The sequence below is a fragment of the Herpailurus yagouaroundi genome, unplaced genomic scaffold (assembly GCF_014898765.1).
Source record: "Herpailurus yagouaroundi ecotype Mexico unplaced genomic scaffold, PumYag 140, whole genome shotgun sequence".
In the NCBI taxonomy this organism is placed as follows: domain Eukaryota; kingdom Metazoa; phylum Chordata; class Mammalia; order Carnivora; family Felidae; genus Herpailurus; species Herpailurus yagouaroundi.
In genome coordinates, this window is record NW_024412395.1 from 52,617,717 (window position 1) to 52,645,169 (window position 27,453).

The window sequence follows — 27,453 nt, forward strand, 5'->3', positions numbered from 1 at the left end:
TAATTTAATTTAATTTAATTTAATTTAATTTAATTTAATTTAATTTAATTTAATTTAAAGAGTGCCTAATGTGGGCCAGGCATGGCTGGGGACACCTTCCTTCCTTCAAGTTGCTTATGCTCTCTAAAGCACACATGTAGATAAGTAAGATGCAGTCTGTTAATGTACACTAATTAAGGTAAGTGCCAAAGAGTGAATGCACAGTGATGATGGGTAGAGGGGTTCCATCTTTGTTTTCTATTGCTGAGTTAGTGTAGTTTATTTCTGGAACCTCCTGATATATGAGATGAACTTAATTTTTCTGAAGCAGACTCCACTTATTCCATATCTATCTCTTCCAGCACCGTGCTCAATCAGTCACTGTTTGATTCAGTGGCTTTTAGAGTCACAGGCCTCCTTACACCACACTGAAGATCAACATAGTCTTGGGTCCAGTTATCTATTTCTGTTGATGTCGCCACCAGGGAACACTATGTAGTGTCTTCTAGTTTCCTTCTGTCGGAACATTGTTCCCTTCCATTTTCTCATTTACCTGTCACATGTGGCAGCCCCAATGACGTCCTCTTTTACAGTGGCCTCTCTAGATAGAGGCTGTCATGACAAGTCTGTGATTTGATTATTCACCTCTCAGCCAGTGAACATTCTTCAACCACCAGGACCTGTCATAGCCCTCTTTCACTTAACTTTTTCCATCCTGTCAAACCCTGTACAATTCTAGATATTCTTTTTATATAAGAACAGATAATATATATTATTGTGTGTGTGTGTGCACGTGCATGCGCACACACACACACACACACACACACACACACACACACACACAAAATGGCTTCCAGCATCTATACCAAGCATGTCTATCAAGTACTGTCCTGTAATAACTGATTATAACATCTAGTCAAATCTGTATTTCAACATATTCATAACTAATTGCCAAATCCAGGGAAAGTTTTCAATCCTTTTGCCAGACAGCTTTCTGGTAAGGACATTAATTTAAGGATGCATATGCCCTTTACTTCCCCACCCATCAGTCAAAAGAGTAGATTACCCAAAAACACATGCAGCCAAACTGAAGAATTCAGAAAACGTTTCATAGCTTTCTATTAAACTGAGCTTTAGGGGTGCCTGGGTGGCGCAGTCGGTTGAGCGTCCGACTTCAGCCAGGTCACGATCTCGCGGTCCGTGAGTTCGAGCCCCGCATCGGGCTCTGGGCTGATGGCTCAGAGCCTGGAGCCTGTTTCCGATTCTGTGTCTCCCTCTCTCTCTCTGCCCCTCCCCCGTTCATGCTCTGTCTCTCTCTGTCCCAGAGGTGAATAAACGTTGAAAAAAAAAAAAAATTTAACTGAGCTTTAAAATCTAGCATTCAAGCACATAATAAAAGCTGCAGAAGCTGGTAATAATGCTGTCTTATATTTAAAAGATAGTATTTCTTTTGCATGTTATAGTTATTACAATGAAGAGAATCGTCTAAAGAAAGATATGTATAGTATGTGCATGTTTGATATTAAAGGGACATCTGGAGCTAATGCCATCTTGGATATGTTAATTTTAGTGGTAGCAAACAAGGTATTTAATTCCATTGATTTTCTTATGTATATACAATGTGATAATACCACCATTCCTATTAGAAATTATTAGGATACTTATAAAAATTCCTTAAAAATTAAAACATTCACTAGTACAGAATATGTGTTAAATTCCCTTTTTTTTTTTAAGCATGGAATTCAAAAAAGTAGCCCCCACCTACTTCTCTAGTCTCATGACTGGACACCATGCATATTTTCTAGGAGCCAGAATTAAAATGTTTATTCATGTGTATGCACACACATGCTGTATGGATTAGCATTTTTGTGCTTCAGATTTTGCCATCTCTTGTAGCCATTTTGTACTCATCCTTTAAGGCTTACTTCAAGCTCTTTTTTTCATCCTGAAATTCTGCTCACTTGGGTTGAATGCTTGATAATATCCTGTGTGTGGCTTGATCACTTTGTTTTCTACACCATCTTATTCTTTTCTGTTCTGTTTGTGTTTCTGCCTCCCTTTTTGATAATGAGATTTTGACGGCAAGGGTTATGTTTAGTTCATGTGTGGTATGAACACCTAGTGTGATACTTGAGACATAGTATCCTGTCAGTATATGCTAGTGAAATTAGTAAGTTAATATTTCAAAAATATGAGTATCTAATAGGAAAGGTGGTATCACTTCATTTTGTGTTGGAAAAATTAAAGAAATTAAATGAAATTAATGTATCCATGCTGGTATTAGTTCCCAGTGCTCCTTTGTATAAGGTAAAACATTTATGTACATATGTGATCATATATCACGGAGGTAACTTCTCTTTATTTTAATGTCTAAATGTCCTGCCATGAAATAAATCTCTCCTTGCCTAAAAGGCTAAGCAGACCTAAAAGGCTATTAGACCATTTCCTCATTATTAGAGGTTAACATCTGACTTATCCAAAAAGATTATGTGACCTGTTTCTGAGATTTTAGATTGGGTTGCATATTTATTTGTGCGCTACGCACGCTTTTTGACAGTTTATTAGGGATGGGCAAGGGAAGAAGAAGTTGTAGGGGACTGCATGTGCATAATTATACAGAGTTATATAATGGAAAGTCCTTGGGCTTTGGAGTCAGAGCTGCTGTTTTGCAGCTGCAAAACATTGAGCAAATGATTTGTCCTCTTTGTGATTTTATCCTCATCAAAATGGGGGTAGTCACATGTGCTTTGAGTATTGTTAAAATCAAATGAAATGGCTCTAAAACATCTACCGCAATGTCTGACACAAAATAGATGCTTGAGATAGGATTACTGTTAGGTTGTTATTTGTGAGGCAAACTGTATGGTACAGAGCAGATGTTCTGGATTTCTCAAGTATGACTGCCCAAATTCAGTTCTTCTGCATATCCCAGTTCAACTGTTGATATTTTCTTTTCCCTGTAGCTTTGATTTACTGATCTATCATTGATGTTAGATTTGAAAACTTATTTTATTCTCCCTTAATCTTTATTTTCAATATTTTTTCCCCAACTTTAGGCAAAAAATGGGATCCAAGAAATGGAATGTTGTTCTCTAGAATCTGACTGGATCTATTTTCATCCTGATGCTTCTGGTAGAATAATACATGTTGGCCCCAATCAGGTCAAGTGAGTATTTTTTTAAATTTTTTTTTAAGTTTACTTATTTATTTTGAGAGAGAGAGAGAGCAAGCGAGCACAAGTGGGGGAGGAACAGAGAGAGAGAGGGAGAGAGAGAGAAAATCCCAAGCAGGCTCCACACCAGCAGCGCAGAGCCTGATGCAGAGCTTGACTTCATGAACCCTGAGATCATGACCTGAGCTGAAATCAAGAACCAGATGCTTAACCAACTGAGCCACCCAGGTGCCCTTCAAGTGAGTATTTTCATTAGTTGCTTTAAAGCGAAAAGTAGCTTTTGGAAGCATTTATTGGCGTGTTTATTTTTGCCAGCTCACTGCTGACCCAATTAGAGAAATAATTAGCTTGTTGTAGGTTGCTTCCTCAGAGAACCTGACTTTATTCTTTCAGCCTCCTCATTACTGTTTGTAGATATTACATTTAAATAAATTCTTTGGTGGATGATATATGGGTAAAAGGAGATTCAGATTGGCTTGTCTTCATCAGGTTTTAATTCTCTAGGATTAATGAGAGATGATTGTTTTTGGTGTAAAAGATAGCTTTAGTGCAGGAGTTGTTTGAAGTGAACCTTGTTTTGTTTTGTTGACCCACATCTACATCCAGGTGACCTTTCCTTCCTTGAAATACTCTTCATTTGGCTTCCCCGACACCACAGTTCTCCTGAATATTTCCCTCCCTCTTTGATGTGTCTTTCTTCATGTCCTTTCATGGTCATCCTCTTCTAGAGGAAGTCTTCCAGACTTTAATTATTACATGTCCTCAGGATTTAGACCCTATTTTCTTCTCACTCTTCATTCCCTTTCTGCATGATTCTATCTATTCCTTTGGCTTCAAAGATCATGTGTACACCAAAACTCCAAAATTTATATCCTTGCCCAAATTTCTCATCTAAGCTCAGCCAAAAATCTGGAATTATTCTTAACACTTTGTTACCTTCTTGCCTTTCTTTCATCATATGCATATACTCTTGACTTTTCATATACATATACTCATGTACATTGCCCCCCATCTCTCTCTCTCTCTCTTTCCCTTTCTCTCTCTCCCTCTTGCTCACCCCCTCCCTGTCCCTTACATACACACACACACATACATACACACACACACCTGCACCATATATCCTGTGAATCCTTTGTTGTTGTTGTATTACTAAATTTTCCTAAATCCGCCTCTTCCTGCCCTTGGCCATTGTCACCATGTTGGTCAGACCATTGTCATCATTAGCCTGGACTATATTAATAGGCTACCTCCTGGACTCCAAGAATTATTTTTGCACTCTTTAAGTCTATTTTCTTCTCAGCAGTGAGAGTGATTTTTAGGAACATTAACAAACACAAAAACCTAACTAAATGGATTCTACTTTAACCTTCTTATGGCTTCTTGTTCCTGAGATAAAGACCAGCATACTTAGTATGGTCTGGAAGATCATCCTCCCACTCAGTTTACTTCAGCAGTGCCGTCATTTCAGAAAGCTGGGGGCTGTTTCCTCTGGAATGTGTTTCCCCTCCCTGTTCTGCCTCATTTCTATTCATATTTCATGCCCCAGCTTAAATATCCTTTTTTTGCAGAGTCCTTCCCTGAGACCCCTCGTTAGATTCGCTCCCCCATCACATTTTCATTGCACCCACTGTGTCATGTTCTTCTAACACAGCAATTTTAATTAGTTATCTATGTGATCATCTGTTTAAATATCTAGCTTTAGAATCAGCAACTCCATAATGACAGAGAAAGAGTCTGTTTTGCTGATATTTAGAACCCCAGCACTTGAACATAGTGCTTAGCACAGAGTAGGTGCTCCGTAAGTTTGTTGAATAAGAAAGGTATTGTCTGCCTTATTTATTCCTCATGCTTCATGATAATTAATCTACTTCTCTGGATTGATTATAAAGATGATAAAGGGACTTAATTAAATAAGATGATGAACTTTTATAAAAAGTCTTAAAATCTGTAGTTTAGCTTTATTAAACCATACTTTTAATGTTTGTTGCTACCCACCTTTAAAAAAAAAAAGTTTATTTCTTTTGAGAGAGAGAAAGCGTGTGTGCGTGCTTGTGTGTGTATGTGTGTGCACGTGTGAACGAGCAGGGAAGGGGCAGGGAAGGGGCAGAGAGAATCCCAAGCAGGCTCTGTGCTGACGCAGGGCTCCATCTCACAAACTGGTGAGATTGTGACCTGGGCTGAAATCAAGAGTCAGACACTTACCCCACTGAGCCACCCAGGCACCTCTCTACCCACCTTTAGTAGTACTTTGAGTTTAAGAAAGTAAGAGCCACAGAGTGTGTGCCCTTTTGGCAGGTTCTAAAAGATAGGCACTTTTAAATAATTAAGATAATGAATTGAGTAATTTAAAATACAATCTGATTTCTTTATCTCTGGCAAAGAAAGCCTCCTGGCTCTCTCTGGCCACTGTGGCTGCTACTCCCTGCTATTCTTTTTGCTTGCATTCTAGATTTTATGCTTTAATAACATTGTGCTTTTGAAGCTTGTTAATGCTGTGAACAGATTTGTGTGGGTGGTGAGCAAATTATTTTATTTTCTCTTGCTTAATAAGTTTGATCCATAAGGCCATTTGCACTCAGAAAACCCAAATCTTTAAATATAATCCTACAAAAAAAAAGTGTTAAGTAAATTGCAGTTTTCAAATATTACTCTTTTATGAAAACTCTTAGTTTAGGCTTAGTTGCTAATCGAGTCTCTCCCTTTTTTTAATTTTAATGTTTATTTATTTATTTTGAGAGAAAGAGAGAGCCAGGGAGGGCCAGAGGGAGGAGGAAGGGAGGGAGGGAGAGAGAGAGGGACTGTGTGTGTGTGTGTGTGTGTGTGTGTGTGTGTGTGTGTGTGTGTGTGGATGAGAGGCAGAAGGGCAGAGAGAGAGAGGGGAGAGAAGGAGGGAGAATCCGAAGCACAGAGCCCGACATGGGTCTCAAACTCACAAACTGTGAGACCGTGACCTGAGCCAAAATTAAGTCAGACACTTAACTGACTGAGCAACCCAGGTGCCCCAAATCCAATCTGTCATATAATTAACTCTGAGTATTGGTCATTAATATCTCATGATAGATTCAGAAGTAAAAAATGCCAATATCTAGTATAATGCCATTGTTAAAACTGAAACATTAAAGAGTTGTTGCAGGACAACAAAGATAAGGTTCTTTAAGAGTAACTTTCAGTAAGCCAGTTTGAAAGATGGCTTAAGCCTGAGGAAGCTGCTTCATTACCTACCTCAGGAGTACCTGTTGTCACAGGTTTTTCTGTCTAACAAAATCTCTGAATTTGAAGGAGTTTCTGGACACTTAAGTGATCAGACATGAACATTTCAGACTACTCAGGAGGAGAGAACTAACTCAGTGTTGTTACTGTACTTTTCATTTGTTAAGTTTTATTTCAGTAGTTCAACTTTACCACTTTGATGGTGTGTTGAGGTCTTAGGTTCTTAGAATCTTTTTTCCTTTTCAGAGTTTTAAAGCTAAATGAAGTAGAAAATAATAGTGCCCAGCATCAGATCTCTGAAGACTTTGTCATTTTGGCCAACAGGGAGAAGAACAAAGTAAGTCAGGAGTACTTTAAAATTCTTTGTATATCACTGTCTTTCTATTTGAGAATATAGTATGCAAATGTGTTTGTCTTTCGGTGTGGCTGAAAAGAACAGCACGATCCTGTAGAAATCTGAGTGTTTTTGTCTGCATAGGGAGCTAGGCTTAGCCTCATGCACAGTTGAGATTTGAAAAGAGTTGGTTATATTAAGCTGTCTTTTGCTAATTTCTGTTTCCTTTCTGGGTTTCTCTTTTAGTTTTTATTGATGAGTTATCGACCTTTGGGTTTAATTAATTGTGCAAACTTGGAGTCAGTTAGGTTAAATATGAATCAGAAATCACATACCATGCTTTAACTCCAGGTAGTTGTTTTCTTTTAGTGTGCAAATTAAGAGCATGAAGAAAATTATGTGGAGAGAAATTTCTAAAAGCAGATCCACTGCTTTTGGTATTTTATCCATTAATTTATGATAGTAAAGTATTTTTGCTAATAGGAGGATCAGAAATCTGATTTAGAATTTTCTCAGTAGAAGAAAGAATTATGGGTGTTGGAGAAGGGTTGATTGTTTAACCAAATTTAATACAATTTTGCTATTTGCTGTACATGATAGGACTCATCATATCTTTTCATTTGTCTCCATATGATAGAATGAAAATTTACTCACTGTTACAGCTTCTGGACGGGTGGTGAAAAAAAAATTTAACCTTCTGGATGATGACCCAGAACAAGAGGTATTACTTTAGCCAGACATAGCAAACCAAATGAGTGTGTACTAGCCCTATGGTTTTTAAATTATGCTTCCCAAACTCTGGGGTAGAGGTTCGGGGTGAGCAGTTCCATACAGACTTCGTTGGTAGGATTGTGCGTGCTATTTCAACCAATGCGTCCCCATCATCTGCTCTTCTCATATTAGAATTATTCATAAGATTTTGTTTGCAGAAAGATTTATAGAGCCAAAATAATTTGAAAACACTACTAGCTTATTGCTTGTTAATATATACAGGGTTTTTTCCTTTCCTTTCTTTTTTTTTTTTTTTTTTTAACGTGCACACTTTGTAGGGAAATATATCCTGATGACTTTATGGCTTTTCCTTTACAAGACACAGATATGTTTATTAATGATCGTGGGCCAAGGAAGAAGGGTGTGAGGGTGTGGTAAATTAGTTCAGCCTGTGGCCTGAACTTGACATCGCCAGCCACTGAGCTAATACATTTTTATCCTTTTCTTTTAAAGAGGCAGTGAAAGTTCTTATGAAATCAACTGGCAGTGATAATGCTTTGAATATATAACCATTGCATGAATACAGAGTCTGTTTAGACCAGATAATTGTATTCGTTCTGTGACCATTTCTAGGTAGAAATATTAGAGTAGCCTTCTAAGGATAGTTTTTGAAAATCTTTTTCAAAGGTTAGAGGTTTCCCAGTATGTGGCTGCACTCCAAAAAGTATGTGGCTGCATGCCATATATATATGGCAACAATAATTAGCAAGGAGAAGGTGGTAGCAAAAAGAGAGATAGTCTCCATCAAGAGCTTAGAAAACAAGGTTTAGCCTGCAAAGGAAAAACCAAAAGGGATTGTAACTAAAAGCTATAAAATCACTGACACCCAGGCAAGAAGTCACTCTTTGAAGTTTGACCAAGGTAATATTAAGGCAAAAAAGTAAATAAAAAGGAACCATGTATAATAAATCTGATAAAGTTTTATGTTATGGGTAGTAAAGGCAGAAAATATAAGTGGATTAAAAAGTAGTTTTACCAAATGTAAGTGAAGGATTAGTACGTGGTGGTTAAAAGAAACTTGTGCCTGCCAAAATGTGCCTTCCTGTAGCCCATCCTCGGATGGCTGGCACAGATCTGCTTCCCCTGTGAGGCTATTGGAATCCCAGGTTTTCTTCTTTAAACAGAGTTCTGAGGTTAGATTTTTCTCTTGTAAGTCTTTACCATCATTAGTCATTTCCAAGAAATATCTCTTATCCCAGTTCTGTTCTGTGGGTTGGATTTCAGTTCCTAGTTAATATTCTTCCTCAAGTGTAAGCAGCCATTTTTACTTTTTTTTAGAGAACCAAAAAGAGTTAAAAAAAAAAAAAAAGATGGTAAAGAGAGTCATAAATAGTATGTGATAGGTCATCAGTTCTTCCTGAAATGACTTGTGATTTTCTGGTGTAAGACTCTTCCGACACAGTAGGTAGTTTTTAGGTTTCAGAACTGAGCTGCATATATTTAGTACTATCTGGGAACCAGTGAACACACACGTCAGAGGCAGCAGTTGAACACCTCTTTGGAACTTGGAGAAGTTCTGGGTTGCTGTCATAATAGAGAATTTCAATAATACTTTGGCCAAGATCTGCATAGACTTGAGTCTGTTAGAATCTGTGGGATGCTGCTTAAGTCTTCAGAATCTTGTGACTTTTACTAGGCATGAAAGTAGAGACACATTTCTACTTATGCTCTCACCCATTCGTTCTTCTTTCCACATTTTTAAAATAAGAAAGATAATAGAAGAGTTAAACTATGAACAGGAATAATCCTAAGTGGATAACTGGATTTTGCCCCTTTTTCCTCTACCTAACCCATCCGTTCCCTAAGACTTTTAAAATTGTGGACTACGAAGATGAGCTGGATTTGCTTTCTGTGGTAGCTGTTACCCAAATAGATGCTGAAGGAAAAGCTCACCTGGATTTCCACTGTAATGAATATGGAACTTTACTTAAAAGCATTCCACTAGAGGAGTCATGGGATGTGGTGAGTAGAGTCCGTGGAATTCAAAGTTGTAAGAATTTTCTTCATAGGTGACATTCATTGAAACACGTGCTACTGTGTTCATGTCAGTCCAGGCTCGCCTGTACCAATGACCACATCAAAGAGGTATCATCCGACCGGACAAAAACGAGTACTTCTTAAACCTTCCTTCCCTAGGAACTAGAGGACGCCTCCTTTCTAGAGGCCCTAAAGATAAAGTTTTATGTTTTATTCTGAGACATGCTGTTTATTTCCTTACCATAGTCTTAGGTTTTCTCACATTTTATAAGTTTGATAACATTTTTAAAAATAGAAGCGTACTGTGTTGAATCCCCCCAGTTATTTAAGAGATGATATCTAAGCATGTAGGGTTTCTAGGCACTCTCAGAAATATCTGTTTACTTTTTTGATTATTATAGAATATAAAAGTTATAAGGAAGAGTAGCTGCCATTTTATCCAATCATTTGTTTTATCAAATATCTGAGAGGTTTAGCAACTTGCCCACTCTCACACAGTGAGATAGAGTACAGGCAATGGAATCCAGGTGTTCCCACTCTTAAGACCAGGGTTCTTTTTATTTTCAACATTTCATGTAATGCCTGCCTCATAAGGAATCTGCATGTTCATAAATAATGACAATAAACTATTTCTAGCAACTGTTTTGCTTCCATGTACATATTTGAAGATCTCTAGCATAGGTGCTATGACATTTTAGTGACACAGTTGTGAATATGGTTGTGTGAAAAGGAGATTTCATTTGGCTGTGTTTTCATTCCAGACATACAGCCATGAAGTCTACTTTGACAGAGACTTGGTACTACACATAGAACAGAAACCCAGCAGGGTCTTCAGCTGCTACGTTTACCAGATGGTATGTGACCCTGGCGAAGAAGAAACAACAAACAGAAGTTGTGAAAAGGAGTGAGATACTTTTAAAACTTGAGATGTAACTCATGAGACTTTTAGCCACATATCCAAGCAACTATGTTCAGTCCTCCTCTCTGTTATCTGTGTAGCAAGTTCTCCAGTATTTTCTAGAAAACATCTTGTATTGACCTCACATGACTGTGACTTCTTTTTTAAATTATTGCCATACAAGTGGTAAGGACTTCATTTTATGGAGAGAGTTTTTTAGAATGACATCCCAAGAAGTCTAGCATTTAGAGCTTTTAGCTAGGTGGTGCTGCAAATATCAGGTGTTGGGGAGCACAGAAAAACAAATTGGTGCCAGTTGTTGGGAGAAGGTTACTGATGGAGAAGTGTTAAACATGGTTCTTAAAGGATGGTATGGAATTTTGATTGGTAAGATGATGCAGAAGAGACCAAAAAAAAAAAAAAAAAAAAAAAGGGGCGTAAAGGATTCAGAAAGAAATGCTCCATCCTGTATACCAAACTTTGCCTTAGGGTGAGAAATGAGATCCATAATGTGAAATAATACCTTTGAGCCAAAAATGTGTCATCATGTTTTTTTAATCATATATGTGTATATATGTATATGTTTATATTTATATGTAGCATTAGGAATTGGTTCTAGTTCTCAGATGATCTTTTCTTCCATGGTTTTATTCTCTTGGCTTGGTGTTCCCATTGGTTATTTACATTTCTATCACAGACTAATGTAAAAGATTCCAAGCAAAATTTAAGTGAAAATTTTTCCTGATATGTAGCCCGTTTAGCTCTGAATATATCTAAGAATGTTGTACTCATTTCACCATTCTGTTTATTTGGTAAGTTTCCCAGTTCTGCTTAGGCAGTATTTTCATACCTATGCAATAAGATAAAAGTATCCTGGATCCCCCCAGTTCTGTTCCTTGTGGAAGAGTAGATAAAGTCTCAATTCCTACTAGCTTGGGGACTGACTGATTAGCTAGAAAAGGCTTTTGACTCTGGCTTAGTTGTGAAACAAGTATTTTTGCTTCTTTGTTAGGACCAATATAGATATAATCCTTGAACTCAGATAATCATTCATCAGATTGTTAAATAAAAGCGATATAAGTCTTGGGAGAAAATTGTTTCTTTTTGCTTCCTGTTTGAGAAATCCGGTTGCTGAGATCCACACGTTCAGCACATTTCTCTGATTCAGCCTCAAAAGAAGAACCAGTAAAAATAGAAGGGGAGGAAACAGCAGTGCAAATCATTGCTGAATCAAATTTAAGGTTAAAATATGGGATTGTAGCTTGGATAATTTGCATTAAAACCCTTTAGTTTTCCCTTTGGTTTTGGCCTGACCCCATGTTAAGAATGATGTGAATTCTGCCCTTTTCTGCCCTTGAAGTTTGCAGATAAATGTCAAGCTAATTACGATCAACAGTGCTGAGGAGAAAAAGGTGTTAACCTATTCCAGACATCAAGAAATTAGTAGCAGAGTCCATAAATGTAAGAGAAATAAAAGGAACAAACCTAAAACTATCTTTTGTGCAATAGGTAAGATTGCTAACGTTTTAATAACAGAAAATATTTATATGTGGCCAAAGATAAATCTTTTTGCGTCTGACCTTAAGTGTAATAACCATTTGGGCAAGTAGAAGTGATTACCTTGTGAGCAAGGTATGACTATCTTCATATATTAATTCTAATCCTTATATCTCTACTACTGGAAAAATCCATTCTTGTTTTATGCATATTTAATATAATATTTGAAGCTTTCAGAGCATTTTAGAGACCTGATTGTGGTTACAGAGCAGTTGAATAATTATGATGTAATGGATATTGCCCCAAACTTCCAATTAGACACTAGCTATAGCTAAACAGTCATGCCCAATGAATTTACATCTTGAAAAACAAGTCCAGTAAGAGGGAATAGATTAAAATACCAGAGAAAAGAAAGAAACCAGTGTTGTATGGGTTTCAAAGCAGATGCAGTGCTATGTAAAAGCTGAAAGCCTATTTTCCATTTCCAAGAGTGTTTCAGAAAAGGTTAAGACTTCAGTCCTGTTTGATTTTTTTTAAGAAGAGGTTTATTGAGTTTCCCCATCTCCTTTAAGTCACTCTCTTCTTTTAATGAAATGATATGAACTCATCTGCTCAGAAAGGCATCTGAGAATTAGCTGAGATTCTTGGCTGCTTTTTAGGCTGGGGGCAGGAGTGGGTGGGTGGCTAGAATACTTCTAGTCTAGGTATGAACTGACCACTGAGAAACTCCGCATGTTTCACCACTGCTAAAGTCAGACTAGACCAGGATCCTTATGCCGTATCAGCCGGACACTTTCACCTCAGTGTAAAAGACCACGGTGGGGGGGAAGGGGAGGTCAGTTGTGGGCACTGTAACAAACAGAAGGGTTATGCCCCAACTGGAAGGACAGGCTGTTCCTATTTAGGTTCAGCTGATTGTGACATTTTGTGGGAATGTGGGCTGCATGACTTTTAACAAGATGGTTGATAAAAAGATGCCAAATGATACAGAAGATAGTAAAGAATGTGGGAAATTTACAGATAACACACACAGCAGGAGACAGTACAGCATGCTTCCCAAAAGAGTGTGGGTGTCCCAGCCCCCCATAGTGGCATCGCAGCTGTTCATTCCGCCACCTGCCAGCCATGACACCGCCATTCTCTTGGAGTGGAGGGACGTGGCGGTTAATATCCTCCTGGCCCCACCTCAACCCCCACTCTCTGCCTGACTCTTAGAGTCTTCAGTGGTGTGGCCCGCCTACCTAACAGGCACTACTGATAGGCATAAAACATTATAGGCAACGTTTCTGAGTGTTTAATGCAAAACTGAGGGAAGCAATTTAGCTTCTTCCAGCAGGTCTAGATATTAAGCTGATGAGAAGCGTATTGCTACATTTCACTCCTTGTGATGCTGTGTTCTCACAGTATCGAGGCAGCAAGATTATCCTTCTTTGACTCTAAAACGTTTCTCTCAACTCTGAGAGAAAACAAAACAAATCCTATTGTAGTTGCTGTTTGAACTGCCTAGTGAGGAGATGATGTTCTATTTAAACAAATTAAGGTACTTGACATTCTTCCACCAACTGAATGTTTTGTTTCTTGTACATATTTTTTTTTCTTTTTTTTTTAACATTTATTTTTATTTTTGGGACAGAGAGAGACAGAGCATGAACAGGGGAGGGGCAGAGAGAGGGAGACACAGAATTTGAAACAGGCTCCAGGCTCTGAGCCATCAGCCCAGAGCCCGACGCGGGGCTCGAACTCACGGACCGCGAGATCGTGACCTGGCTGAAGTCGGACGCTTAACCGACTGCGCCACCCAGGCGCCCCTCTTGTACATATTTTTTAAATGGTAACTTACATTTATTGACTGCTTTCTATCTACCAGTCACTGTGATAGCATGTAAAATGAAATGGTTCACTCAACATTCAGAATAACCATATGAAGTGTGAAACTACTGTTATCCCTCCACATTTTGTAAATGAGTATCATGAGGCTTATAGAAGTTACTTTGCCACAACTAATAAGTGCAGAGATAGGAAACACATCCAGATTCTTTTGACACAAACTATGCCAGATTTCCTCCAAAGCTCTCAAAAAGCAAATCATGTTACTTTGTCTCATATAAAGCATACCAATAATGATAATATTAGGTACAAGAAAATACTTAGTGTTTTTTTAATGATGTCTGGATATCCAAATTTTGGACAAAGTTTGGATGAAATACAGTTGGCCTATTCACATATATAACGTGACATAAATGATGGTTCTTCATTCAGTAGTTAAAAGTAATTCTTTAAAAAGGTACAAAATATGGTACTCTCATCCTGTTTGTAGTAATAATGAACACCAGTATTGGTAATGATTCATAAGTTAATTTAACTTCCTTTTTAATAATCTTTGTTATTTCTTACCTTTCTTAACCATGTCTACATATGTATCTAACTTTTAGAATTCTAGGGAAAATTCTGGGGCTAATTTCTGGTCCCTGTGTTGCTACAGAATCTTACAGAAGGAATAATTTATTATAGGCAAAGGATATATATTAGAAAGATAAGACCAACTGAGGGCTTTTCTCCATCATTTTATAATGAAACTTTTCAAACATACAGAAATGTTGATAGAATTTTACAGTAAATACCCAAATACCAACTTCATGGATTCTAAATTTTACGTGTTTTATTACTATCTATCCATGTTACTTTTATGATGCATTTCAAAGTAAATTGCAGACCTCAGTATACTTCCCCCTGATACCTCAACATGCATACCACTAAATAGAGTTTAATGTTCAGTTTTTAAAATTTTTGATGTACATTTACATGCAGTGAAATGCACAAATGTTAAATATAAATTTGCTGAGTTCTTGGGGCGCCTGGGTGGCGCAGTCGGTTAAGCGTCCGACTTCAGCCAGGTCACGATCTCGCGGTCCGTGAGTTGAGCCCCGCATCGGGCTCTGGGCTGATGGCTCAGAGCCTGGAGCCTGTTTCCGATTCTGTGTCTCCCTCTCTCTCTCTGCCCCTCCCCTGTTCATGCTCTGTCTCTCTCTGTCCCAAAAATAAATAAACGTTGAAAAAAAAAATTTTTTTTTAAATAAATAAATAAATAAATAAATTTGCTGAGTTCTTGCAAATGCGTACATCTGCGTAACCCAAACCCTTTTCAAAATTCAGAACATAGCACTCATTCCAGAAAGTTTCCTCCAGTTCCTTCCCAGTCAATGCTCACCACACCTATTGGGGGCTAACTACCGTTTTGATTATTTTGCCTCACAGATTAAATTTGCCCATTCTAAAACCTTATATGAATGAAATCATACAAAGTGGAATGCTTCCTTCATTCACCGTGTTTTTGAAGTTAATTCACTTTGCATGTACCAGTGATTCATCCCTTTTTATTGCTGACCAGTCTTTTGTATGAATGCGTCAATTTGTTTTTTCCAGTTTTCTGTTAATGGACACCTGGGCTGTTTCTGATTTTTTTTCTTTTTTTTTTTTTTTTTACTATTGTGAATAAAGTGCTGTGAACATTCTTGTACACATTTTTTTGCGAACATATTTCTTTATTCCTCTTGGGTAAACATCTAAGAATGGAATTATTGGGTCCTAGGTAGGAGTGTGTTTAGTTTAATAAGCAATTGCCAGATCCCCCCCCACCCACCCACCCCTGAAGGATTGTATCATTTCACATGCCTGCAACAATATGAAACTTCCAGTCATTCCACATTTTCTCCAACATTTGTGGTTCTTAGTCTTCTTCTTTATCTTAGCATTTGTGGTGGGTGTATAATCATCTCTAGTTGATACGTAGATTGTTTCTACTTGCCTCTAGCAGCCCTTTCTCAGGTCACCCTCTTGATCTTTTTTAACCCCACCCCCATCCCACCAGGAACTGCTGAAAACATTCTTTCTTTGTGATAATAATTAAGATAACTCAAAAGCCAGCTTGCATTATTCTTTCTCAAACATAGAATACATTCTCATCAAGGAACCCTGTTTCCTTTAATGAGGACTAACAGAACAAACCTGGATTGCTAAAGGCTTATGTTAGACTGTTCTACGTGACTGCTGGAGCTGGACAGGATGGCACCAGAGAAGAGGCTCCATAAAACATTGTAATAAAAGCAGAAAGTGATTTTTTCCTTTAAAGGCTGGGAGTTCATGTTATTTGTAAATCGGATGAATTTTTGCTATAATATGATATTAGTATTAAATAAGCTTTATCCTTTCCCTAATAACTACATTGATGTGGGTTATGTATTTTCTTTTGAGAGAGTAGGGGAGGGGCGGAGAGAGGGAGAAAGAGAATCCAAAGCAGGCTCCTCACTGTCAGCACAGAGCCCAATGCGGGGCTTCAACCCATGAACCATGAGATCATGAGCTGAGCCAAAAACCAAGAATTGGTTGCTCAACCAGTCACTCATCCAGGCACCCCCTCAGTGTGATTTTGATTTATATTTCCTGATAAACTAATGATGATAAGCATATTCAGGTGTGTTTATATGCCATGTATAAATTTTAAATTTTCTTAACATAGATTTTTTGAGGCATAATGGACATATAATAAACTGCACACATTTAAATTACACAGTTTGGTAAATTTTTTTTTAACTTTTTTAACATTTATGTGTTATTGAGAGACAGAGCATGAGCGGGGGAGAGGCAGAGAGTGAGAGAGACACAGAATCCGAAGCAGGCTCCAGGCTCCGAGCTGTCAGCACAGAGCCCGACGCGGGGCTCGAACTCACAGACCGCGAGATCATGACCTGAGCTGAAGTCGGATGCCTGACTGACGGAGCCACCCAGGCGCCCCAAGTTTGGTAAATTTTGACATGTCATGTATACACCCATGAAACCATCACTACAATTGAGATATCAAACACATCCATCACTCCAAAAAGTTTCCTCTTGGTTCTTTGTGCCACCCCTCTCTTGCCTTTCTCTCCTGCCTTCCCAAAGCAGCCACTAATCTGTTTCTGTTGGTTTAGGTTAGTTTGCATTGTCCAGAATTTTATATAAAGGTAGTCGCACAGTAAGTACTCTTCTGTTTTTCTCCTGGCTTCTTTCACTCAGTAGAGTTATTTTGAGATCCATCTGTATTACGTGTATCACAGTTCATTCCTTTTTGTTACTTAATATTACTCCACTGTGTGGTTATAACCACAATTTTTTACACATTTACCTGTTGATGTACATTTGGGTAGTTTCCAATTTGGGGTACTGCAAACAAAGCTACTGTGAACATTTAGTACAAATTCTTTGTATGGACATAATGCTTTATTTCTGTTGGGAAATACCAAAGAGAAAATGGCTGGATCCTGTGTTAGGTATATGCTTAATTTTTTAAGAAGCTTACAAACTGTTTTACCAAAATCGCTATGTCATTTTATATTCCCATCATCAGTACATGAGAGTTCCAGGTGCTCCATATCCATGCCAACACTTGTTATGGCCAGTGTTTTTAATTTTAGACATTTAGTTTAGGTTTTACATTACAATTTTTTAAATTTATGTTTATTTTTGAGACCAAGAGGGTGTGTGTGCGCGTGTGAGTGGAGGAGGGGCAGAGAGAGAGGGAGACATGGAATCTGAAGCAGGCTCCAGGCTCTGAGCGGTCAGCACAGAGCCCAATGCGGGGCTCAAACTCACAGACCACAAGATCATGACCTAAGCCGAAGTCGTATGCCCAACAAACTGAGCCACCCAGGTGCCCCAAGTTTGGGTTTTACATTTAGATCCATAATCCACTTTTTGTTGATTTTTGGGTACAGTGCAAGATATGGATCAAAGTTCGTTTTTTCTATATGGGTATCTAATGCATAGTGGGTAGCATTTGGTCTTTCACCATTATGTATGATATTAACTGTTGGTTGTTCATAGCTGCTCCTTATTAATTTGAAGAAGTTCCCTACTATTACTAGTTTTCTGAGTTTTTATTGGATATAGATGTTGGAGTCTGTCAAATACTTACTCTGTTGAGGCGACCATATGGCTTTTAGTCTGTTAATACGGTAAGTTACATTGATTGATTTTTTTTTAAACTTCAGACGAGTATTGAATTCTTGGGGTAAACGCACTTGATACCTCTAAAGTTCTAATCATATTTTAAGTCAGACGGTCTCTGCAGTTCTACTTTGTCACATGTGTCATTTCCACAACAACAAATTCATAAAATTTACCACTGTATTGGCACCGTGGTACATGGTAATCATTTCAAGTTCATTACATTTAGATGGCTTTCTGCCTTTACAAATAATTTCCAAACACTTTTGGACCCTTTGCCAAATACTTCATTCTCATATAAACAGAATTTAGCAAGTTGGGACTCAACAGCGTTGGAGAAGCTCTGGGTATGCTGCCAGCCTCTCCCTGTCTTACCTCAGTCCAGAAAGTTCGTATACTAAATAAAATTATATCTGAGGTAGAAAAGTCAGTTAATAACCTGCTGTGACCCCAATTAATGCTTTGAACCCATTATAGTTCAATATACTTTGAAACCTTGGACCACCGCAGAAGTGATGAAACTTACAGTGAGCTAAATTCACAAAGGTGACAATCCGTGAAATGAGTCATATGGAGGACAATCTACCTTCTCCGGTAATAGGCATCCATAAAGTGATCTCTCAAATGAAACTTTCAAAAGAAAATGATTTATCAATAAATTCTTTATCAGTTCTTTCCAGTAAAAGTTTTAAGGCTCAATTAAGGATTTTAAATTTTCTCTTAGGAGGGCACCTGCTCAAGCAGACAATCATTTCTGAATCCTATTTTAAACACCATTTTTTCTTTGAAAAATCACAAGCTCCAAGGGCACAGCTTTTCAAGCTTCCTCTGTAAGAGTAATAAGACTGGTTAAAGCACGTTAAAAGAATTACAATTTAAAAGCCATTCTAACACTTAATTTTCCTGTCTGTAATCTGTCTTTCTCTTTGTAGAGAGCAAAGTCAGTGAGAGTTAAAGCATTTCCAGCTCCAACCTCTCCCACATCTAAAACCTCAGATTTTACACAGTAATGACACAAGATCTGCTTGAAGATACGCTGACACTATCATGAACTTAAAGAGGTCCTTGAGACCACTACCACAGCTAATAGAAAGTCCCAAATATCTCAGCGTGCCTGGGTGGCACAGTTGACTGTCTGACTCTTGCTTTCAGCGCAGGCCGTGAACCTATGGTTTGTGAGATCGAGCCCCATGCAGGGCTCTGCGCTGACAGTGCAGAGCCTGCTTGGGATTCTCTCTCTCCCTCTCTCTCTGCGTGTCTCTCTCTCTCTCTCTCTCTCTCTCTTGCAAAATAAATAAGTAAACTTGGGGCTCCTGGGTGGCGCAGTCGGTTAAGCGTCCGACTTCAGCCAGGTCACGATCTCGCGGTCCGTGAGTTCGAGCCCCGCGTCAGGCTCTGGGCTGACGGCTCAGAGCCTGGAGCCTGTTTCCGATTCTGTGTCTCCCTCTGTCTCTGACCCTCCCCCGTTCATGCTCTGTCTCTCTCTGTCCCAAAAATAAATAAACGTTGAAAAAAAATTTATATTTAAAAAATAAATAAATAAATAAATAAGTAAGTAAGTAAGTAAACTTCAAAAAAAATAAGAATGTCCCAAACGTCTCTTTTCCAGAGTCTGTCTTGGTTCCCTTACTGGACTCCTGCTCTGATGGTTTCCATTTCAGTTTCTGCCAGGTCTTGGGTGCCTCTGCCACTTTGGCTAGCGTTAGAGTGATTTATTGTGCATATACAGACACTTTTGCAAGTGAAAGGAAACATTACCAATCATTATTGATTGGACCACTAAGAGCAACTAAATGCTTAATCTCACAGACCAGCCTCCAAGAAGCCACAGAAACTGCACCTCAGGGCCGTGTGTGAGGGATAGGTTAGGGAGGAAGGGGGAAGAATTTACCCCCAGCTCTTACCTGCCACTCTCCAAAGATTCCAACATAACTCCCCCGAATTTCCGGATTGCACAAGGGCAGAATTCACCTTGACACCAATGGGCAGGAAGCAAGGGAAACTCAGCAACAGGACATGAATGAGGTCCTCGCATTGGCAGTCTGTGTTGGCATGAAGTTTGCAGGGTCCGCGCAGAGCAGTCTTAGTAGCAGTGACTGAAACAAGAGAAGGGGTGAGGCCAAGAGAATCTGAATTTGTTCAGGATGTCTGGTTAAAGGGAGAATTGGGAAGAATTCTATTTCTTCCCACATGTCTAGGTTCTGGTCTGCTTTCTGGCCGGTGAGCACGGCTTAAGGCCAGAAAGATGGCAGACAGCCCTAATCAGCAAACTCCAATCTAAAGAAATAGACCTTAGCCTTACATCCAAGATAGTTAAATGAATGTACCCTTCTATGTTTTAAGGTGGCATATGATCTGGAAACATTTTATTTTTATTCACACACTGTGAAGTTCACCTTTTCAAAGTGTACAATTCAACGATTTTTAGAATGTTCACAAAATTGTGCAGCCATCACCCCTCTCTAATTTCTAGAACATTTTTGTCACCCCAAAGAGAAACCCTGTATACATTAACAGTCGTTCCCATTTCCCTTCCCCCCACCTCCTGGCAACCACTAATCTGTTTCTGTGGATTTGCCTATTCTGCACGTTTCACCTAAGCAGAATCATGCAAAATGTGGCCTTTTGTGTCTGGTTTCCTTCAGCATGCTGTCTTCAAACTTTAACCCATGTTGTAGCATGTATCAATACTTCATTTCTTTTTGTGGCCAAGTAATATTCTCTTATGAAACTAAACACATTTGTTTATGCACCTGTTGATGGACATCAGGTTGATTCCAGTTTTTAGCTATTGTCAATGATGCTGCTATAAACATTTGTGTGCACATTTTTGTATAGATAGATATTTTCAGTCCTCCTGAGAAATGCCTAGGAGTGGAATTAGTGGGTCCCATGGTAGCTCTAGGTTTAACTTTTTGAGGAACCGACAAAATATTTTCCACAGCCGTGGTACCATTTTATATTCCCAATAGCAATATACAAGAGGTCCAGTTCCTCCACATACTTGCCAACGCCTGTTATTTTCTATTTTTTAGTATAACAATCCTAGTGGGCATGAGGTGGTATTTCATTACAGTTTTGAATTTTATTTCCCTGATGACTAATGATATACATCTTCTTATGTGCTTTTCGGCCATTTGTATACCATCTTTGAAGAGACATTTACTCCAATCCTTTACCCATTTTTAATGAGATTGTCTTTTTATTATTGAGTTGTAAGAGTTATTTATATATTTATATATTTCTGTATATATTCTAGATACAAGTCTCTTATCAGGTAATGTGATTTGCAAATATTTTCTCTCATTGTGTGGGTTGTCTTTCCTCTTTCCTGATGGTGTCCTTTGAAGCACAAAAATTTTCAATTTTGATGAAGTCAAATTTTGAATCTATTCTTTCTTTTGTTGATTGTGCTCTTGATGTCATATCTAAGAAACAATCGCCTAGTCTAAGGTCATAAAAATGTACACTTATGTTTTCTTCTAAGAGTTTCTTAATTAGCTTTTACATTTAAGTTGATGCTTTTAATCTATAATCTTGAATGAGGGGCACCTGGGTGGCTCAGTCCGTTAAGCGGCCGACTTCAGCTCAGGTCATGATCTCTCAGTCCGTGAGTTCAAGCCCCGCGTCGGGCTGTGTTCTGACAGCTCAGAGCCTGGAGCCTGCTTCGGATTCTGTGTCTCCCTCTCTGCCCCTCCCCTGCTCACGCTCTGTCTCTCTCACTCTCAAAAATGAATAAATGTTTAAAAAAATGTATAATCTTCAATGAAATTTAATGTTAACACTAGTTACTGTTTTAGTCCTTCTTCGTATTAACACAGGAAAATAAGTTGTAGTTTGATTCTAAGTTTATTCACAAATGTGAGGCTTGGGATTCTCCTGGGAAGGGTGAGAATGAGGGCTATGGGGGATATTGCTGGGAGTCCATTCCCAGTAGGTGTTGGTGAGAGAAATAAGCACCAGCCACTGACCTCACTAAGAGCTGGAAGAATAAGATTTCATGTGCTCCTAAAAGGAGTGTGAGGGAAACACAAAGATACTGCCAATCTACCAGTCCAGGCCCACTGACAGGAAGTATCTCTTCTGTAATTTTTTAAATATTTGTTTAATGTTTATTTATTTTTGAGGGGGGGAGGGGCAGAGAGAGGGAGACAGAGGATCTGAAGCGGGCTCTGTGTTGACAGAAGAGAGCTCAATGTGGGGCTCAAACTCACAAACCGCAAGATCGTGACCTGAGCTGAAGTCCAACACTTAACGGACTGAGCCACGCAGGTGCTCCTCTTCCCTAATTCTTAATGTTTCCCCTAAATTCAGATGGGTGTGGTTTTTGCATGCTCCTACAATGAGTAAATACGCATTCCATGATCAAGTGAAATTAATACCTGTTATTTTATAAATATTGACAGCAAAATAGTGACTGTGTTACAAGGTTGTATAATTTTCTGAGCAATTACTTTTTCTGTCTCAGAATCTTAGACTTTTTAAACTTAATAGATTACACGGAAGTGTCTAAGAATACTTTTGAGTCATTGCACGGACAGGCTTGCTAATAACTACTAAAACATTTAGATGCAGCAACCTCTGTGGCTATCTCTTGAGTTTGATCACTAAACTCATTAGGTTCTCTATCTGCAAAGAACAGCATTGTTAATGTTGCCTTTATGACATCAGAATAAAACAAGATGTGCTTTAATAACTAGTGATACCCTGCTGCACGACAAGTGGGTTACACAAGGAAGTGCAGCTAATAATAAAATGTTCGTGTCAGTGAATACTGTCATTACATACAGATTAAAGAAATAAGACTATTTTTAGTTAATTGCTGGTATTAATCTAAAATTCCAATGAATCAGAAATCCTGTATTTAGGTGAGTTCAGAAGTGCATAGTCACTACCGTCATTCTAATAAACAATGTCATTTGGGATATAGTACTACAATCAGTATATTTTTAATACCTAGGACAGTACTTATTTTTGAGGTTTTGAGAAATGTATTGATGAATCAACAGATTCATCAGGTGGGAGGGGAATTTCCAAAGAGGTGTTTTGTTGTTGTAGCAGAACAGTCCAGACTCATAAAGGACCATGAGGAACAGGGAGATAACCTTAATGCTATAGGGAACCAAGGTGTTGGAAGCAGGTGGAAATGACCCATGTGGGATTGGGCTGTGTCAGGGTATAACTGAGGACAAGAAACTTGAGAATCAAAGCTCAGTGGAGCTTTTTGGGCTCATAGCTTTTGTCGTAGATGAAGCTTAATTTGAAATGGTTTTTGACAGTGTCTTTGCCAGATTTGGATCTGTATTTTAAGAATGAGGTCTAGATCTCTTCAAAGAACTAGTTACTATGAACTGCCATGTCCGTGTCCCTTAGGTGTGCTGTAACACATACCTCATGGCCCCGTTGCGGGCACAAAATTCAAAATGTTTGAAAGTGAAAAGTGATCTCTCCCTCACCCTCTTTTTGGGTCTGTTTCTGGGCTCTTTCTGATCCTTACCTTTTACATTCAGAGGTATAGTCCACCTGGAATTGGTTTTTGTTTATGGTTAACTCTCTTTTCTCCCTTTTTGTAAAAAAATCTACTCTATCCAGCACCATAAATCCCAGCTTTGTAGTGACACCTTTGTCACCATGTGTCTATATGGACTCTATTCTGTTCCATTGATCTATTTGTCATTATTGTCACCAATATCACACTACATTGATTACTGTAGATTTATAATATATCTTAATATGCAGTAGAGTATGTCCTCATAAATTGTTCTTTCTCAGGAATGTTATGGCTATTCTTTACCCTTGACATATTCTGTGCCTTGGAGTCTAGAATCTTCTTGTCAATCCCACAGAAATTAACTCACTACAATTTTGATCGGGATCAAATTGACTATAGATAAACTTAGGGAGAAATGACATCCTTACTATTTTGAGTCTTCTAATACATTGATGTAATAACATCCTTCCATTTATTTATGTCATTTTCAATTTTTCTAAAAGTGTTTTTAGGTTTTCTGTATACAAGTGTCATCTTTTTTTATTGCTAACTATTTTATGTTTTGATACTATTGTAAATGGTATTGTGTTTACATTTCATTTTTAAAAAATAAATAATAAATTTCAATTTTTTAATGGTTTGATGCTCAACCAAAGAAATTCCATTGATTTCTGCATACTAATCTATATCCTGTAAGCTTATTCAAATCACCTAATAATTCTAATACTATTCTGTAGATTTTATTTTCTAAGAATGCAAAGAATTCAATTCTATTATTTTCTCTATCTATAATACTGTTATCTATTTTTCTTGCCTTATTATATTGACTAGGTCCACCAGTATATTTCTGATTTCAGAGTAAACAATATTAACATTTCACCATTAGGTACTATGTTTCCTGTAAGTTTTTTTTCCATAGATACCCTTTAACAAGTAAAGAATTTTTCTTCTGTCCCTTGCTTACTAAGAGGTGTTTTTTTTTAATGACTACATGTGCAATTTTATCAGTTTACATCTATTAAAGATAATCATGATTTTGTTTATTTCTTCTGATAATGTGAATTACATTGATTTTGTTTTATTTTTTTTAATTTTTTTTTCAACGTTTATTTATTTTTGGGACAGAGAGAGACAGAGCATGAACGGGGGAGGGGCAGAGAGAGAGGGAGACACAGAATCGGAAACAGGCTCCAGGCTCTGAGCCGTCAGCCCAGAGCCTGAGACGGGGCTCGAACTCCCGGACCGCGAGATCGTGACCTGGCTGAAGTCGGACGCTTAACCGACTGCGCCACCCAGGCGCCCCGGATTTTTGTATGTTAAAACCATCATATATTCCTGAAATACACTCAACTTGGTTATGATGTTTCCTTTTATATTTTGTTACATTCAGTTTGTTATCACTTTAATGAAGACCTTAACTTCTTCTTCTTTTTTTTTTTTTTAGTGTTTACTTATTTTTGAAAGAGAGAGAGGGAGGGGCAGAGAGAGAAAGAGAGAGACTCCCAAGCAGGCCCTGCGTCAGAGCCTGCTGTGAGATCTGCCAGAACTGTGAGATCATGACCTGAGCTGAATTCAAGAGTCTGATGCTTAACCGACTGAGCCACCACGACCTTAACTTCTAAGTAAAATATGTTAATTAGCAGTAGTCTAATGCTTTTGCTGCAACAACCAGAAAATGAAATGGATGAATTTTAAAATTATATTTGTGAAGATATCAGAGAGTTGTGGAGCAAGGAGGAATAGACGAACTACAATTCCAGAACAGTAAGAACTCTTCCTAAGTAAGCCAGTGATTGTTTTTTTGTTTGTTTGTTTTGTTTTGTTTTTCCTGATGGACTTGACTTAGCAGAGAGAATCTCCTAGAGGGAAAAAAAAACCCAGCATAATTTTTGACCATTACACAGGGCTTGTGTGACCTATTAGAAACTGGAAGAGCCTGAATGCAAGGCAGGTTTTCCCCCATGAGATATTTTTTGAGTTTTAGGGTGATGTATGAGGCTGGAGGCTGGCCCAGAAAGTCAGACTGTAATCTATTGTTCTGTGGTGCCTGGAGGGGAACATCCTACTAGGGGAAAGGAGCCTTTCACAAACTCATAACTAGACGGTCCCTGAGGCATGTGTACATGGGTGTATTAGTTTGCTAGGGCTGCTAACAGCAGCAAAGTACCACAGGCTGGGGAGCCTAAACAAAAGAAGTTTATTCACTTATGATTCTGGAGGCTAGCAGTCCAAGATCAAGGTGTCAGCAGGGTTGGTTTCTTCTGAGGCCTCTTTCCATGGCTTGAGAATGATGGTCTTCCCTCCATGTGTGTGTGTCCTGATCTCTTCTTACAAGGACACCAGTCATACTGGATTAGAGCCTACCCTACTGAACGCATGTTAACTTAATAACCTCTTTAAGGATTCTGTCTCCAAATACAGTCCCACTCTGAGGTATTTAGGGTTAAGACTTCAACATATGAATTTGGGGGATACAATTTAGCCCATAATAATGGGGTTGGAGGCTAAAGAGCTACACTCAAACGTCTTCTGAAGGACTACAGTTGTTTCAGGCCTGCAGAAACAGAGACATTACAAACTCTCAATTAGGCCCTGACCCAACTAAGTCACTAAGTGGATTGAAATCTGTCTGCCTAACTGAGGAAAAGGGCACTCACTAATGGAAGCTATCAGCTGGAGACTTCTTCTTTTACACATAAGTTGTGTCATATAATAAAGGATTATTAGACATGTAAAGAAGCAGGAAATAAATGGCCTGTGACCAAGAGAAAATACTAATAATAGAAGCAAACCCTTCCTTTCATTGAGAATGTTTTTATTATAATTGTTATTATTATCATTATTAATTTTAGAGAGAGAGCAAGAGTGCACGAGCTGGGGAGAGGAGCAGAGGGAAAGAGAGAGAATCTTAAGTAGGCGCCACACTCAGTGCAGAGCCCAACGCAGGGCTCGATCTCACAACTCTGGGATTATGACCTGAACCAAAATCAAGAGTCAGATGCTGAACCAACTGAGCCACTCAGGTGCCCCTCATTGAGAATCTTTTAAATTAGAGATTCAATTTATTTAAGAGTTAGTGACTTAATCTGGTTTTTCTTTCTTCTTGTGTCAATCTTGAATAATACGGTCTGGCTAAAAATCTGTCCCTTTCATCACATTTTTCAAAGCTATAATCATGAAGTTGTTTATAATATCCTTTTGACATCTTTTAATAGCTAAAGAGTTTGTAATGCTGGTGAGCAGGTGCAAAGCACCTGAAAGCTTGATTCACAACTGACCCAGGGATTCTCTTTTTCCCATGATCAGTCTCATAGGATGTTTATTATGCTCATTAGCCTTGTTCAAAAAGCTGTCTTTTGGGGCGCCTCGGTGGCGCAGTCGGTTAAGCGTCCGACTTCAGCCAGGTCACGATCTCGCGGTCCGGGAGTTCGAGCCCCGTGTCGGGCTCTGGGCTGATGGCTCAGAGACTGGAGCCTGTTTCCGATTCTGTGTCTCCCTCTCTCTCTGCCCCTCCCCCGTTCATGCTCTGTCTCTCTCTGTCCCAAAAATAAATAAACGTTGAAAAAAAAAATTTAAAAAATAAAAAAAAAAAGCTGTCTTTTGGGGGGTGCCTGGGTGGCTCAGTTGGTTAAGTGTCTGACTTCAGCTCAGATCATGATCTCGCCTTTCATGAGTTTGAGCTCCATGTTGGGCTCTGTGCTGACAACTCAGAGCCTGAAGCCTGCTTCGGATTCTGTGTCTCCCTCTCTCTTTGACCCTACCCTGCTTTCTCCTCTCTCTCTCTCTCTTTCTCAAAAATAAACATTAAAAACACAGTCTTTTGGCTGTGTTTTCTCCATCAATGTATTTTTCTGCTACTTTTCTGATGTTGTGGATAGAGACTTAGATAATTGTTTTTTTAGTGTTCCTTCTTTTCTAATATATGCACTTCATATGCTAAAAATTTCCTTTTGAGCATGGCTTTTACTATATCTTACAAGTTGTGACAAGTTTTATTTCAATATTAATCTAAAATATTTTCTGACATCCTTAATGATTTCTTGTTTGCACGATGGAACTCTGTAAGAGTATATTTCTTAATATACAACAAGTGAATTTTCTACTTTTAATCTTGTATTCATTTCTAGCTTGATTCTACTGTG

The 27,453-nt window shown here is 38.4% G+C and overlaps 1 protein-coding gene across 5 annotated transcripts in view; it reads left to right on the plus strand.

The window, feature by feature from the left end:
• Window positions 1-26,206, plus strand: part of DCAF17 (DDB1 and CUL4 associated factor 17) — a 47,900-nt gene extending 21,694 nt beyond the window's left edge. For 2 of the 5 annotated variants that reach the window (XM_040475364.1, XM_040475363.1), the window contains exons 10-15: window positions 3,036-3,145; window positions 6,608-6,698; window positions 7,333-7,416; window positions 9,273-9,428; window positions 10,205-10,297; window positions 24,756-26,206. In XM_040475364.1, coding sequence (XP_040331298.1) covers window positions 3,036-3,145; window positions 6,608-6,698; window positions 7,333-7,416; window positions 9,273-9,428; window positions 10,205-10,297; window positions 24,756-24,845 — 624 coding nt within the window. In that variant the 3' untranslated portion in view covers window positions 24,846-26,206. Of the gene's footprint in view, window positions 1-3,035; window positions 3,146-6,607; window positions 6,699-7,332; window positions 7,417-9,272; window positions 9,429-10,204; window positions 10,836-11,701; window positions 12,244-24,755 lie in introns of those variants that run through there. The other 3 variants (XM_040475360.1, XM_040475362.1, XM_040475361.1) reach the window with 3 other exon arrangements.
• Window positions 26,207-27,453: the final 1,247 nt, after the last annotated feature.